The sequence below is a fragment of the Gopherus evgoodei genome, chromosome 15 (assembly GCF_007399415.2).
Source record: "Gopherus evgoodei ecotype Sinaloan lineage chromosome 15, rGopEvg1_v1.p, whole genome shotgun sequence".
Classification (NCBI taxonomy): domain Eukaryota; kingdom Metazoa; phylum Chordata; order Testudines; family Testudinidae; genus Gopherus; species Gopherus evgoodei.
Genome location: NC_044336.1, coordinates 21,816,918 through 21,830,245, shown reverse-complemented (window position 1 = coordinate 21,830,245; position 13,328 = coordinate 21,816,918). Strand labels below are relative to the sequence as shown.

The 13,328-nt window shown below is 40.5% G+C and overlaps 1 protein-coding gene across 5 annotated transcripts in view; it reads left to right on the top strand.

The window, feature by feature from the left end:
• Positions 1 to 13,328, top strand: part of PITPNC1 (phosphatidylinositol transfer protein cytoplasmic 1) — a 203,251-nt gene that overhangs the window by 100,053 nt on the left and 89,870 nt on the right. For all 5 annotated transcript variants that reach the window (XM_030533989.1, XM_030533986.1, XM_030533990.1 and 2 more), the window contains one exon: positions 10,090 to 10,238. In XM_030533989.1, the coding sequence (XP_030389849.1) occupies positions 10,090 to 10,238 (149 nt within the window). The remainder of the gene's footprint in view (positions 1 to 10,089; positions 10,239 to 13,328) is intronic.

The window sequence follows — 13,328 nt, the reverse complement described above, 5'->3', positions numbered from 1 at the left end:
CCTCTCCGTTCCCAATCCTGGAACAAAAGCCCTTTCCTCTTCACCCAGAGGAAATGCAAAATCAGGCTAGCAATTCAACACACAGCTCTCCCCTTGATTTCTTCCTCCCACCAATTCCCTGGTGAGTACAGACTTAATTTCCCTGAAGTAAAGAAAAACTCCAACAGGTCTTAAAAGAAAACTTTATATAAAAAAGTAAGAAAAAATACAAATAGTCTCTCTGTATAAGATGATACAACACAGGGTCAATTGCTTAAAAGAATATTGAATAAACAGCCTTATTCAAAAAGAATACAAATCAAAGCACTCCAGCACTTATATTCATGCAAATACCAAAGAAAAGAAACCATATAACTTACTATCTGATCTCTTTGTCCTTACACTTAGAAACAGAAGATTAGAAAATAGAACTACTTCTCCAAAGCTCAGAGACAGCAGGCAGACAGACTCAAAAGACTCAGACACACAATTCCCTCCACCCAAAGTTGAAAAAATCCGGTTTCCTGATTGGTTCTCTGGTCAGGTGTTTCAGGTGAAAGAGACATTAACCCTTAGCTATCTGTTTATGACACCTCTAAACTGCACTTACTCCCACTGTTAGCATTAAGCACTGGAATAAATTGCCCAAGGAGCTTATGGAATCTCCATCCCTGGAGATTTTTCATAGTAGGTTAGACAAACACCTGTCAGGGATGCTCTAGATAATACTTAGTCCTGCCGTGAGTTCAAGGGAGTGGACTAAATGACTTCTCAAGGTCCCTTCCAATCCTACAATTCTATGATTCAATGAATGAATACAAGCCACACTTTAAAGAAACCAGACAGTAGAATTAGAAATGAAAACATCCAGCAGGTCAACAACAATGTCAGTGCTCCCTACTTCATCTGAATTAAAGACATTATCAGTACATTTTTCTAGCTTTAAATACTATAGTCTAGGTAAAAATCTCCCATGTACACAGGACTCTGAGTCTGATCAAAATGGTAGTTTTGCATGAATAAGAGTTGTTGGAGGAGGACCTTCTGCACAGAAGTAGCTTAAAATCAATTATTATGTACAGTGCTAAAGTGAGCCTACTGCAAAACAGATTTTACACCTAAATACCAACACTAATAGTGCATGAGCTTTTATGTGGCTTCAAACAGTAGCAGCACCACAAGTCCTAAAACATAAAATGCACAAAGAAAATTGATAGAATTTGATAACATTTGCAAAAACATGTTTTAAGCCTAATGGCTATATTAAAACTGTGAAGATCTTTCTTTTTTTGCTGTGTAATTTCTCCTCCACTAAAAATCATGCCATGCTTTTCTGAATTGCAGCTGTATGTAGACCTTTTAGGTTTAGATGCCTACTCACTAGCGATTACATTGGATCGTTGTTCTGACAAAAACTGAAGTTCAGTATACATAGCTTTTAAATATAATTGCTTATAATGAGGATTACCTAAACACACTCAATTGTAACAGGTTTTACAAAACTGGCTGGCAATTGCTCTAATGTTGAAAATAGGAACAGAGACAAAACTACATTGATTTTTTTCAAATTATGTAGGACCTTTGTTACCTCTCTGCAAGCAGGTGGCATTCCCACTCTGTCTGAACAGAATAAACACGCTTTGTTTCTAGTCCAAACTAACCTCCCTCCTGAGTTTTGGCTTCTTTGGCAATTTGAGATCTATGGTTGAAAAGAACTATATAAAAGCTAAGCTTGGTGGCTGTTCAGGGCTGTCCATAAATTATGTAATGCACTGGGGGGCAGGGTGAGTCCTTATTGTTGTGCATTTTGTTTCAGTGTTATAAAGGGTGTTGAGTCTTGAAAATCACCTAAAAATGTGTTATGTAATTATGAACAGACCCTTGGGTTTCATGATAAAAGCTCAAATGTCCCAACCTCTCTTAATTAACGGTTGGAATCAACAAAGATGCATGTACTACTATGACTCAGCAGTAATTACCCTGTGTATTTATGGGTAATTGAGGAGTTAATTGCTTGACATCAGGTTGATTAAAGAGGAGTCCTGCAATCCTGTACAGATTATGAGAGTATGATCCCACCTTATTTCATTCTTGTGAACCAATAATCAGAGGCACTGGTTTAAATGCTTCTTGACAATTCAGTAACTTACAGCTTTAAAAATACTCTATCTAAAAGGAATACAGTGAATCTGATTCTCCTCTTGCACCTTTTATTTACACTGGTGTCATTACATTTTCACGGGAGAGCTACCCTGGATTTACACTAATGTAGTGGAGAGAAGAATCAGGCCAAATAAATCTAAATTAGGCTTGGAGTATTTTGGTTGGTTGGGTTTGGGGTTTTTTGTTAGTTTTATACGTTAAAATTAATGTCACTTTCTCATCTTTTACTTTTTACTTTGCTGATATCAAATGCCTTCAATAAGCTTTGACTTGGAAATCTTTCTTGCTGAGTGAGGCCTGTCTGGGTGGAAAAGTTGTCAGAGCTAACGGAAGATTAGAATCTTACCCAGAATTTAGACTGCTGCCCTAGTGACTCCCAGTGTCTTACTAATTCTTTGATTTTAAAATTACATACCATCAGTCAAACCTAGTGGCTACAAGAGAGAGCCCGTGGGGGGGGAGATGGACTCACTGATTCAGTGGGTCTCTCCCACTGCCTGTCCTGTTCTTTTGAAACAAAGACACGCTCCTCTTATCTCATTTGTAATTTCTAATTGGTGGTGAGGCCACTCTTAACCAGTCCCCAGCAGCGTCCTGTACCTTTGGAGCTGTCGCTCTGCCTGCAGGCCTTTCCAACATGTACCTATGAACTCTCCTGTCTGGTGGTTGGTCCTTGAACCCACACTGAAAGAGGCTTTTGGAGACCTAGCCGTGCAGTGCCATGCACGTGATCAAGCCTTCTCTTACCAGCTACCAACACAGTCTCTGGTTTCCTAGAGACAACACACCCTTGTTTCCCTTTCTGCTGATAAAATCAACTGCTCTCTGTTGTGTTAATTTAGATGGCATAAATGGCCCCAAAGACTCAAATGTGTTAACATAACCCAACCACTGCCCAATATTAAACAGTTTTAAAATGAGGTTTGGCGTTTGGTATACAGAGAGCTCAGCCTGCTTAGCACCATGATAAACACCATTAAAAATCCTTTTAACTTTTTATTACAGACCTAGAGAAAGAAAGAATAACAGTTAAAGAATGTGAAATGTGAAGTATTCAGAAAGGCTTTTATTTTAACAACATTCCTTGTTCCAGCAAAAACAATGAGGAGTCCTTGTGGCACCATAGAGACTAACAAATTTATTTGAGCATAAGCTTTCATGGGCTAAAACCCACTTCATCAGATGCATGGAGTGAAAAACACAGGAAGCAATATAAATAGTTTCCCTTTAGTGTAGGGGGTCTACAAAGAAAAAACTCTTGGTTCACAGTCTCTTAGGTGGTATTAAAGATGGTAACTACTGTCCTTTTGGGGAAAAGAGAAGTTAGTCGAGCTGGGCTGGGCATGTAAGAACAAAAATGATAGAAAATGCAGCATCTATCTCTGGTGTTGACTCTCACTTGCAGCCTTGCTGCAGGAAAAATACTGGCACAGCACATCATCTTATCAGCCACTCCAAGACCGGGCAAATTTGTACCAGCATCAGGGGTTTTTTATGGCATTGCTTTTAGTTTCTTCTTTCTGGCAACAGGCTTACGTCAGTGTTGCAAAATATGCAGTCTTGGCCGGCTAGCTAGACTCTTATTAGATAGAAGGAAAAAGAGAGAGGTAAGAAAGAGAAGCAATAAGGTGGGGAAGGAAAAGAACACATAGTGGGGAGGTTTGTGACACAATCTTATATTCCAGGCAATGGTTGGGATTCAAAAAGAGCAGGTAGAGGTGGCAATGTCATCCAAGTGCCTCTCTCTGGTCCAGTCTCTTCAGGATGTCTCTCAGGATCAGGATAACAAAGGTCCAGGATCTCAGGAGTTGGTGGTGGTGGTGGAAGCCATAATGGTGAAGCTTCGTCCAGAAGCTAATTTTTTTCCCAATGTTTCTTCCCTTAATGACCCCAAAATGGAGTTGGGCCTAATATCCAACACACCAATTTTGGTTCAGTGATTTCCAGTTCTACACTTTTTTTGTTTAAACAGCCCTTGACTTATGTCAGGAGGCCGTTTTGTTTGGACTAATTCAGTCTTTCTGTTTCTCTTTTGTATCTTTTCCCATCAGCATTTGTTGTTACAGTTTATTGTGACACCGTATGAACTTACACTAATTTTTTACAGTTGTGCTCACCATTAGAGTAGTTTTGTAGGCACAGTTATTACAACTCCTATTCAGCAGGACAAAGAACTTAGAGCTCTGCTCTCCCCAATTCCTTTCCTTGTTCTCCACCCTGCAGTGAGACATGGAAAAGCCTGAAATCTGCTTCTCAGTTGTCCTGTCCCCCTATCAAAGTTGCTTTCTCTGCAACTTTCTATAAAAGTCAAAACCATTAATATTTTTGGTAGATAATTAGACTGATCAGTCTCCTTCTTAACCAAAATCCAGACAGCCCTGGGACTCAAAACTGCTTTTTCTGCAGCCTGTGCAGACAGAGCTCCCCCTCCCTCCTGTGCTTTGCTCAGAGTCAGCCACAGTGCCTGAAAGCCGTGGTACCTGTGGCACCCATGCACCATGCTGACAGTGCTGAGGGCTTTAGCAATCCCCCTGAAGCCTGAGACTGGGGCTAAAAGCCTTAAGTTAAACAGGTCTCTCCACCCGCACTGGTGCTAGAGCTATACTCTGAAGTCTGCCTGAGCCTTAAGTATGCCACGCCTCATTTTGTACAGCATCCCACAAATGTCTGAGCCAACCTACACTGGCTGTTATGGTTCTTGGAAAAATGCAGTATATTAGTGATTATAATGCTGATTAGACAGTTCATTGTTAATAAATTACGGTCACTGGACACTGTGTTTCTCTTCCACTTGAAGAGATAATGTTTGAAAACTTTCCAGCTGGTTTACTGAATGCCTTTTCATTAAAGCAGTTCCAGCTATGCATTATACCTCCCGATGTCCAGTGCAATATGGTTTGATTAGAAAGCTTCATCCCATGCCAGAACTGCATCTGTACGTGCTATTGAGACACTAACATGCTGTATTTAAAGGGCAGGGTAGCTCCTAAGAGTGAATAGTAACAACACTGGCAGGCCAGATGCTGATCTCATTGACACCAGTAAATTCAGAGTGATTCCACTGAATTCAAAAGTTACATCTGAGATCAGGATCTGGCCCTCTGATATCAAACTTGTTCAGATCAAATTCTGATAAGCTTTGTTGAATTTGTTAGTAGTTTGGAAGATGAAAGAGTCAATGAGGAAAGGTGCTATAAAAATCCAATTCTCTAGGTAGTGTGTTTGAAACTGACATACTGGATATTGTAAAGTCCTGTACCAAGAAAAAGCCTTTCTTTACTTTCAGAAGCATCAAAATATGTATAGTAAATAGTACAGAGTACTGTATAAATGAAGACTGTTTCTCATGGTCGAATAGGATAGCTTGGAGAATCAGTAATAGTTTATAGAAACTTTCACTTATGGATCACTGGCTCAGGTGAGATATGACCAGAATTTACTACTATCCATGGCTGGCACTAGACCAAATGGCATACCAAGCGAGCAGCATCTTTGGAGCTCCTCCCCCTTCATTTGTTAAACTTTTGAATACCTTATTTTTATTGCATTTGTAGCCTATTTCATGACTCTGACATACAATTTGCATGCAGGACTTATCTCTGTCATATAAGATGCTAAATTTGCATGCTAGGATTTGTAAATTTGTATTTATTCAAGCAAATAAAAAAGTTGTTTCCTCTAAGCATATGGAAACTTTTAAATTTTAAGAATAACTGAAATGTACTAACATCAAGAAATTGAGCTGTGCACCAACCTTGGGTGGACCAGTAGTAAATAGTGTTATGGTAGGTGACAGCCTTAGAATGTAAACCCTAGTCCTTTAGTTCAAAAGGTCTGTGGTGTTCTATTTCAGATGTTTTCCCATCAGATTGCAGTGGAGCTTTTTGCTTTCTATACTGAGCTCCTGAAGGCTTCTGTTGGGGCATCTTTTATCTCCCTAATACTATGTTCTGCAGTCTTAGAAAGTCATCAAACGTTACATATTAAGCATGACAAAAGAAGTAACAGTGTTACTTTTATATTTTTGCATAAATAGTGGTTCAATAGATATCTCTAGCATCTCATTAAATATGTCCTTTATTAGTCGCTACTTACACTCTTCAAGTCTTAAAACACAAGTACACTTTCACGATTACACAGTAAAACAAGATTCACAGTATCACAGCTGGGCTTTCAGTTCAGGTCATTCTTATATCTCATTGACTGCCTAGCAATGCCTCACCCCTTATACACCTATGAGGCTATGGCTGACAACATTCTAGGAGGGTCAAGGAAAATATAGTTCTCAAAAAGTCTGGAAAGTTCCATGAGAGTCTGCAAAGATCCAGAAAATTCTAGGAGGCTAGTGAAAAATGAATCCACATATGGAATACCAAGCATGTTACTGCAAACATTTTATTTTCCCTTTTGTCACTAACAACAAAAATAGCACTCCAGGTGGTTGCCTGGGTTGTCTGCCCCCTAAAACTGCCTGCTGCTATGTTATGGTTGGGTGGTGTTGAATATGAAACAAGTTTGGTGGGTGGCCACCCAGCTTCCACACCATCAAAATTAGCAACTTTCTGGCCAGTCTCAGGAGAGAAGCCAATGTCTGATTCACCCTGGAGTAGCCTTTGACTCCTAGAAGTAGTCCTCACAGGTCAGGTTTAAGGTACAGTGCCAGGGTAGTGTGAAGAAGTTTGCACTGCTGCTGCCTCTGCCCAGGATTGTTCTGGGAATAAACCAAAGACTTCAACCGCCAGGCCTGTAAATCTGGCTCCTTTCACCAGCACTAAACCCACCTGAAAATTTTGCCAAAGACAGACACCTCTACCATTCCAACCAGGACATGTTTGCAGGGCTGGGGGCTTGGTAGGACAGAGGCTAAACCCTGGGACCACCCACTTGACCTAGTGGATTGGCCCCCCTTTACAAGGGGCACCTCAGTGAGATAATGGGAACTGGGATTGGCTCCCTGTGGACTTGAGCAGCCTATAAGAGGCCACACAGGCAAGAAGCTGGTCTTCTTACTTCCTCTGCATCACGGCTAAGCACCTTTATCCCTTTTCTTCAAGAAGGCCTTAAACATAGGCTAAGTAGGCAGAAGCTTGGTGTGCTACTTGTAAGGGGACACTGGGAATAAAAAGGTTATTCTGCAATGGGACAGTCCTAAACTGATAAAATATTATATGAAAGCTTCATATTTTTATTATAATAAACTGTTCTCTCCTGGTGACAAACCCCGTCTCATCCTTCCTAAAGGGTCTCCCTGTTTCTGCCCAGTCATATACTGCAGAATCCTTTGCTGTCATTGCCACAGCAGCTCCTTTAAAGCAGTGGTGCCCATTTTTTTAAATAAGGTGGCCTACCAACTGCAATTTGTCTTTTTTTGAGATCTCCCCATTACATATATTCACCTTCTGCCCTGGCCTCCACCCTAATCCCAGCCCAGTGCAGAGGGGAGGCTTGGAGGTGAGGAGGGGGTTGAAGAATAAGCCCATCCTATACTCACGCCACAGCAGTGGCTCCTGTCCCATGGGGCTGGGTCCACTCCCCGCCCCAAGCATTGCACCTGGTACCCAGGATTGCTTCACCACTCAGGTTTGGCCCAGCCACCCTCCATCAGGTCCAGTGATAGGTTAGTCTGGCCCCCGATGTGATGACCCATCTAGAACCCATTGGTGGGTTGGGACCCACTGTTAGGGAAACACTGTTTTAAAGCACTCTGGTATCGAGCGACACTGGGACCACGGAACAGAAACTGGGATTGGGTTTGGGAAGGATGAAATTCTATAGGTGGGGGCAAGTTCTATCCTTTCCAAAAACAGGAAGATAGGAGGATTGCTGACCTGGGTTGACAGGTGCAAGAGAGGCAGCAAAGAATGATGATACAGAATAAAGGAGGCACTAAATCCTATCTTCACTTAGGGAATTATTGCACGTACACCTGACTCTGCCAGACATTTCTGAATCCATACATTTTAAATTTAGTACAGTTTGTACTTGGAAAGCCTCCATCAAGGCTCCCCCCAGAACTGCAATATTAGCATCTTCCTTCCTCCTCTCTTTTGGCTGCTGTTTTAAATTGTTCTCAGGACCCAGTTCTGCTCCTGTTGAAAATAAAAGGCAGAACTCCCACTGATTCCCACAGGAGCAGGAGCAGACCTTTAATTTGCAGTTCTCCATGACAGAAAGTAGTCCAGGGGAACAGAGTTAATATCTCCAGTACTGCACAGTAATGTAATTTCTATTGTGCATAGTGTCTCAGAAACCGATATCTCAGTGGACCATGGTAGGCACTGTTTGAAATAATAATAGAATAGTTTGTACACAAGTACTAAACACTACCCTGCTATTTAGCACTTGAGTATATCAGACACATACTGTAGCACTTAATTGTTAGTAATGAAAGCACTTCAATTAGTGTATCAACAACCTGGCACAAACATCATTTAAAAATCTGTCTTTCACAATACATCGGAATTCTTTGTCAGACATCTGATGTGTTTCTTATTGGGGATTAGTCCTCCCATCACAGCTATCCTAAAGAAAGACTTAACCAAGTTAAAAAAAATCCTTTAAACAATAAAATCAAGGGAGAGCTGTTGGTTCTTAACTATTCTCTTATGCTCCAAAATGTACAAATACAGAGACAGAAAAATATGGGGAAAACTAAATAAAAACAAATTATAAAACTCAGTGAAATAAGAATGAATCTGTCAGTTGTGCAAGACATTTTTTTAAAACTCAGAGCAGAATCATGAAACTTGTTCAGAAAATACCAGTTTAGAGGTTGATAATAAAAAATATCTTTTCATTCAAAAAATCAGTGAGTTCTTAACCTACTTTAGTGAATTTCTGGAGCTGGTAGAATTGACAAACTTGAATAATAAAGTGCTGGATTGACAAACTTGAATAATAAAGTCCTTGATTCATTCATAGACCAGAGGCAGGGTGGCAGTGCAGGCTTCCCCAAACTGACTGTCCAGAGTGACCTTCAAGGACCTCTAGCAGAAAGAGTGGAGGCCAGTCATCAGGACCCATTTAGTTCTTGGCTTCTCTGAGGAGTCTAATAAGGGTGTCAGCTGTGGTGGCGATATTGTGATGTGGACATTTATCCACTAGAAGCTGAGCAGAAACCACCAGCTTGCTTCACACAGACCATCATGAGGCCATTCGATGTCTTATGGTCACAATTGATCATGGCTAGGTCATCGTTTCCTGTCAGGTATATGTGTCCATATAATTTTTTACCAGGCTGCCATTTCTGGCACCTCTACAATCACAGCTGTCTAGTCCTGTTTAAAAAGAGTGCCTTGCATATCTCTCCACTTATAAGCAAAAAACGTGGGTGTCTCCTCGGCATAGGACTAGAGATGACCTTCTGAGGTCCCTTCCAACCCTAATAATCTATGATTCTATGATTCTAAGTGAACTCATTTAACTTCAGTGGAGCTACCTTGAATTACACCAGCTGAGGACCTGGCTCTATAGCTACAGATCCTTAAAGAGGTATGCCTACGGCTTTCAAAGACCAAGTCTCCTTCACGAACTTCTTCATGACTCCTTGCACCTCCAGAAACTTCCATCTTTCAAGAACACTGAGGCCTTTATTCTGATCCATATCACCTATGGTTTAAACCCATTTACATTTTTAAGGTCCCCAAGATGTAATTTACCTATGTCACAGTGATCATGTGCCATGTGACTGATCTTGGTAAAGTACTTTGAGTAAAGTACTATCTTCCCTGGGTAGAAGACACTATGGATGTATCACTATTATTTAGTAATTTATTTATTAGTAATAGTGTTTATTATGATCATTCTAACAGTTCTCAATGCAGTAATTCCCTCTCCCCTCACTACCTTTAAATTGTAATTTTTTCTGTATAACCCTTTGACATTTGGCTTCTGGATATTCATGCGTTGTATATGGCTAATACATTTGCTCCTGTTTTTGTTTTGCAGTACAGAATTGGACAGCTGTACATGATCAGTAAGCATAGCCACGAGCAGAGTGATCGAGGGGAGGGCGTGGAAGTCGTGCAGAATGAACCCTATGAAGATCCAAATCATGGCAATGGTCAACTAACAGAAAAACGGGTCTATCTCAACAGGCAAGTGCTATGCAGCTGTTTCCTTGGACAGCATGCTGCTGTAACCTCCAGTCATGCACAATGTTGAAGATTTGCAGGGCCTAACATCTTTCTCAGGAAATAGCCTTCGTGTTTCAAATGTAATGTGTTCTATTGATTACAGTTACTAGAAGCTTCAAGGAAAGGGACACAGTGGAAGAGCACATTTTCCATGGCAAAAAATTATGGCCTGAAGGCAGGGTTGTGTTGAAAATCAGCACAGTTCTCTATTTTCTTTCACGCTTCCCCAGTTTTCAAAATAGGTAAAACAAAAAGGGGATCTGTTTAAAAGAAACGTAGTGTGCCAGATGGACTGGGAGTCACTAGATCTGGGTTCTGTTCCTCACTCTATCCCATGCTTGCTGTGTGATCTTGTGAAAGTCCAGGAGAGTCTGATTTCCCAATAACTCCCATTGACTTTAATTAAGGTTGTGGATGCCCTTAATCGCTGTGTGCTTCCATTCTTCTCTCCTGCACAGAGGTGTTTGAAGATTAATTCATTAATGTTTGTAATGTGCTGTGAGAGCCTCTGACGGCAAGTGCTATAGAAGTGCAAAAAAATGTAACACACTGAAGTTCTTCTTTAAAACAAAGTTATTTTCTTTTCAAAACCTAGATCAAAGGTAGATTTTTTTCTAACACCCCAAATCAGCATCTTCAGCTAAAATCAAATAGGTGCATTAAAATTAATCCTGCCTGAAATGGCACAGAGGTTAATCATGTCTCCTCTGTTTAACATCAGTAGCATGCAGAAAGTCACTCTAGCCCCACACTTAGCAGAGACTTGCTTAGGGTAGCAGTGAGCCCTTGGGGTGCTGATGCAGCAAGATTGAGCATTACTTCATAAGAACTGCACAAGGCTAGTGACCCATTTTGGTAACAAAAGATTTGTCTCAGCAAAGTGAGTTGACATTATGAATGACCACTAGAATTGTACGTCAGTGACCTTCTGCAGCAAAGTGACAGGCTTAAAGACATGATGAGAAAAATTGCTTTTGTTTCCCGACAGCCCCATCATTTCCTAAAGCAGAAAATGTCTTTTCTGCAACTGAAATTAAAGTGTTAGGGGTCAGTGCTTCCACACTGACTTAAAGGCCAGTATTAATTTAAAAACCTCTATATTTCTGTTGTATGAAATATATTCTTTAATCTGCTGCAGTTTTTTATTATTACTGATCTAATTGAATGTTGCTGCTTTTCTAATTCTTCTGTGTTCCCTTAGGCCCATTTTTTTTTATTGAGCTTCTCTGCACTGTGATCCTTAGAAGCAGATACAGCAATATTGTGGCAATTACACCATTGCATGTTGTTCTGGAATCCTGACAGATCTGACCTTTCCCCAACCTAACAACAGAATGACCAGCAATACTCCACGCCTACAAATAATTGTTCTTGTGTAAAAAGTCTGCAGCGGGCCTTATTCACCACTTTAGAAGCTTAATATTTGTCACTGAATAGCAGAGCAGTGCTGGTACAAACGTGCTTGGCATGCACACGTGTTCAAAATGCTGTGCACAGACACAACACATTTTCAAAAACTGTCCTGAGGATTTATATCAAATAAATTCACATGCCTTTGTGGTTAGTTTTATCTCCATTCCATTCAGAGAAAGAATGTGAGATGTTTTCTTCCATCTGAGAAGGAGAAATGGCAAGGACAGATCACGGCACCTTCATGCAGACTCTAGAGATTTCAGGGTAGTTGTCCAGTCTGTCTCCTTCACTTTTCCCCCGTGAGATCCATATTTTTGTGGGGAGGTGAAAGATCATTCTCTCTGAGATATCTTTTTCTGTCAAAAGAAATGTATCTGATCCATTGCAACAAAATGATTCCAATATCTTTCTTGACTATTGGAAAGTGCTCTTGAGAGAGTCAGTGTCTTACTAGAATGCTGCCTGATGGCCAGTGCAGATCTGTTGCTGTGACTGCTCTACTTCTGTTGTCCATAAGTACTTTAGTTTGCAGTTTCCATTATAATGGGGAAAAAAAGCCTTGCCATAAATACCAGTGTATGAATTACATTCATAAAAGACAGTGCTCTGTGGACATGTCATCAGTACTGTGAGTCACAGATACAGGACTGGAGCAAATTTATATATTGCTCAGAAATATCATCTCTTAGATTTTATGGGTGAAATCCTGGCTCCCTGGGCTGGAGCAAAGGCAAACTTCCCATTGACTTTAACAGGGTCAGGATTTTACCCTATATCTTCAAGCGTAAACAATTCCAAAGTCACATTGACTTGGCCTGGCTTTTTATCAAGTACCTGACATTAATCTAGATTAGAAGCTTTGGATGAAAAACAATTTACGTACAATAGCAATAAAAGGATCTTTTTTCTTTTGCCCAGTAGTTGTCTGTTCAGTAATTCAGCATTCAGTAAGTTGTGACATTGTCAGAACACTGAATATAAAGTTTACTTAGGCCAAAAAACTTCAGAAATATATGGATCAGTGTCCAAGATGACTGCCATGTAGGAAAATGTTAGCAGATTCAGCCAGTCTTAAATCCTTTCCTAACTGCTGAACCCACTCACTGCTCCCTCGCCTTCTCCCAGTCCCCCGCTTCCAGCCCTTATTATATCTCCTAGACCTCACTTTTCGGGTGAAATCATATCCCCATTGAAGACGACAGAAAAATACCCATTAAATTTAAGGGGGCAAGGATTTCACTCTCTGTTGGCATTCTAAATGTTTGAGCTGCTCCTACCTAACCACCCAGCACGTCTAGTTTAGTTTACCATTCTAGATTTGCCATCAAATCAATGGGCTTGCAAAAGATGTAAATCTGCTAAATTTGACTCATTCTTTTCGAGCTGGAGCTTTCCTTTGTTCTTTGAAACCTAAATTAACACAGACTCAGCACTTTGTAACATTTCTGGGGTTTCAATGTACCTTGCAAGTTTTGCTTTTAAATTTTTGGGTTTCAAACTCAGTAAAAACTGATGACTTTCACCTGTTTTCGTAGCACAAGTTACCAAGCATGACTGTGATTTTGAGGTGGCTTCAGCTTAAAAGAGATCTCGGTATTCTAAACTAAATGCAGGTTTTCTCTAAATATTCGAGAACTC